Raw genomic sequence first — 686 nt, forward strand, 5'->3', positions numbered from 1 at the left:
CAAGAGTCGTGCGGAAAGCACAACCACGTCGCCCTGTCGCTTGTGTAGGTACTAAAAATAAAAGTGCCATTGGAGTCCAAGGGGCCGAAGCCTAAAATTAGGGACTGGACTCGCTTGCACCAAGGCTAACGCAGGAAGGGGGTGTGGTCGTGCGGAAAGCACAACCACGTCGCCCTGTCGCTTGTGTAGGTACTAAAAATAAAAGTGCCATTGGAGTCCAAGGGGCCGAAGCCTAAAATTAGGGACTGGACTCGCTTGCACCAAGGCTAACGCAGGAAGGGGGTGTGAGGGGCGAGCTGCTGGGGCTCGGTGCGGGGCAGGGTGGGCAGCACAGCTGGGCACAGCTGGCTGAGCCCTTGCAGGCGATGCTGAAGCAGGAGCTGGGGTGTGGCTCTTGCCAGGCATCAGTGCCAGGGGGGTTAAGGGGTGTGTGGAGTCAGGCCCATGTACCCCCTCTGCTGCCCCGTGTGATGCTCCTGGTCACGGCCCGCATGTCCCGGGAGCAGCACCCAGCTCACAGCAGTAGCTCCATCCCCCGCGTCACCTGCAGCCTCCTCGGGGCAGCGGGCAAGCTAGAAAGTTTCTCAGTAGTTTTTATTACGTTCAGCAGTAAGTTCAGTGCAATGGGGCGGTTCCTGGCGTGGGTTTGGGGGAGTGCTTGTGGTGGGTGCAAGCGGCTGGTTGCC

General features: G+C 59.8%; 1 protein-coding gene across 1 annotated transcript in view; it reads left to right on the plus strand.

Moving 5' to 3' along the window:
• The window catches only part of LOC104495277 (glycogen phosphorylase, liver form-like), a gene marked incomplete at its 5' end in the record, with an annotated part of 3,247 nt that extends 2,977 nt beyond the window's left edge, over positions 1-270 (plus strand). Inside the window, 1 exon segment of the mRNA XM_010138225.1 lies at positions 190-270. Within this exon segment, the coding sequence (XP_010136527.1) occupies positions 190-270 (81 nt within the window).
• Between the last annotated feature and the right edge of the window lie 416 nt (positions 271-686).

This window comes from Buceros rhinoceros, unplaced genomic scaffold (genome assembly GCF_000710305.1).
Source record: "Buceros rhinoceros silvestris isolate BGI_N320 unplaced genomic scaffold, ASM71030v1 scaffold20596, whole genome shotgun sequence".
NCBI lineage: Eukaryota > Metazoa > Chordata > Aves > Bucerotiformes > Bucerotidae > Buceros > Buceros rhinoceros.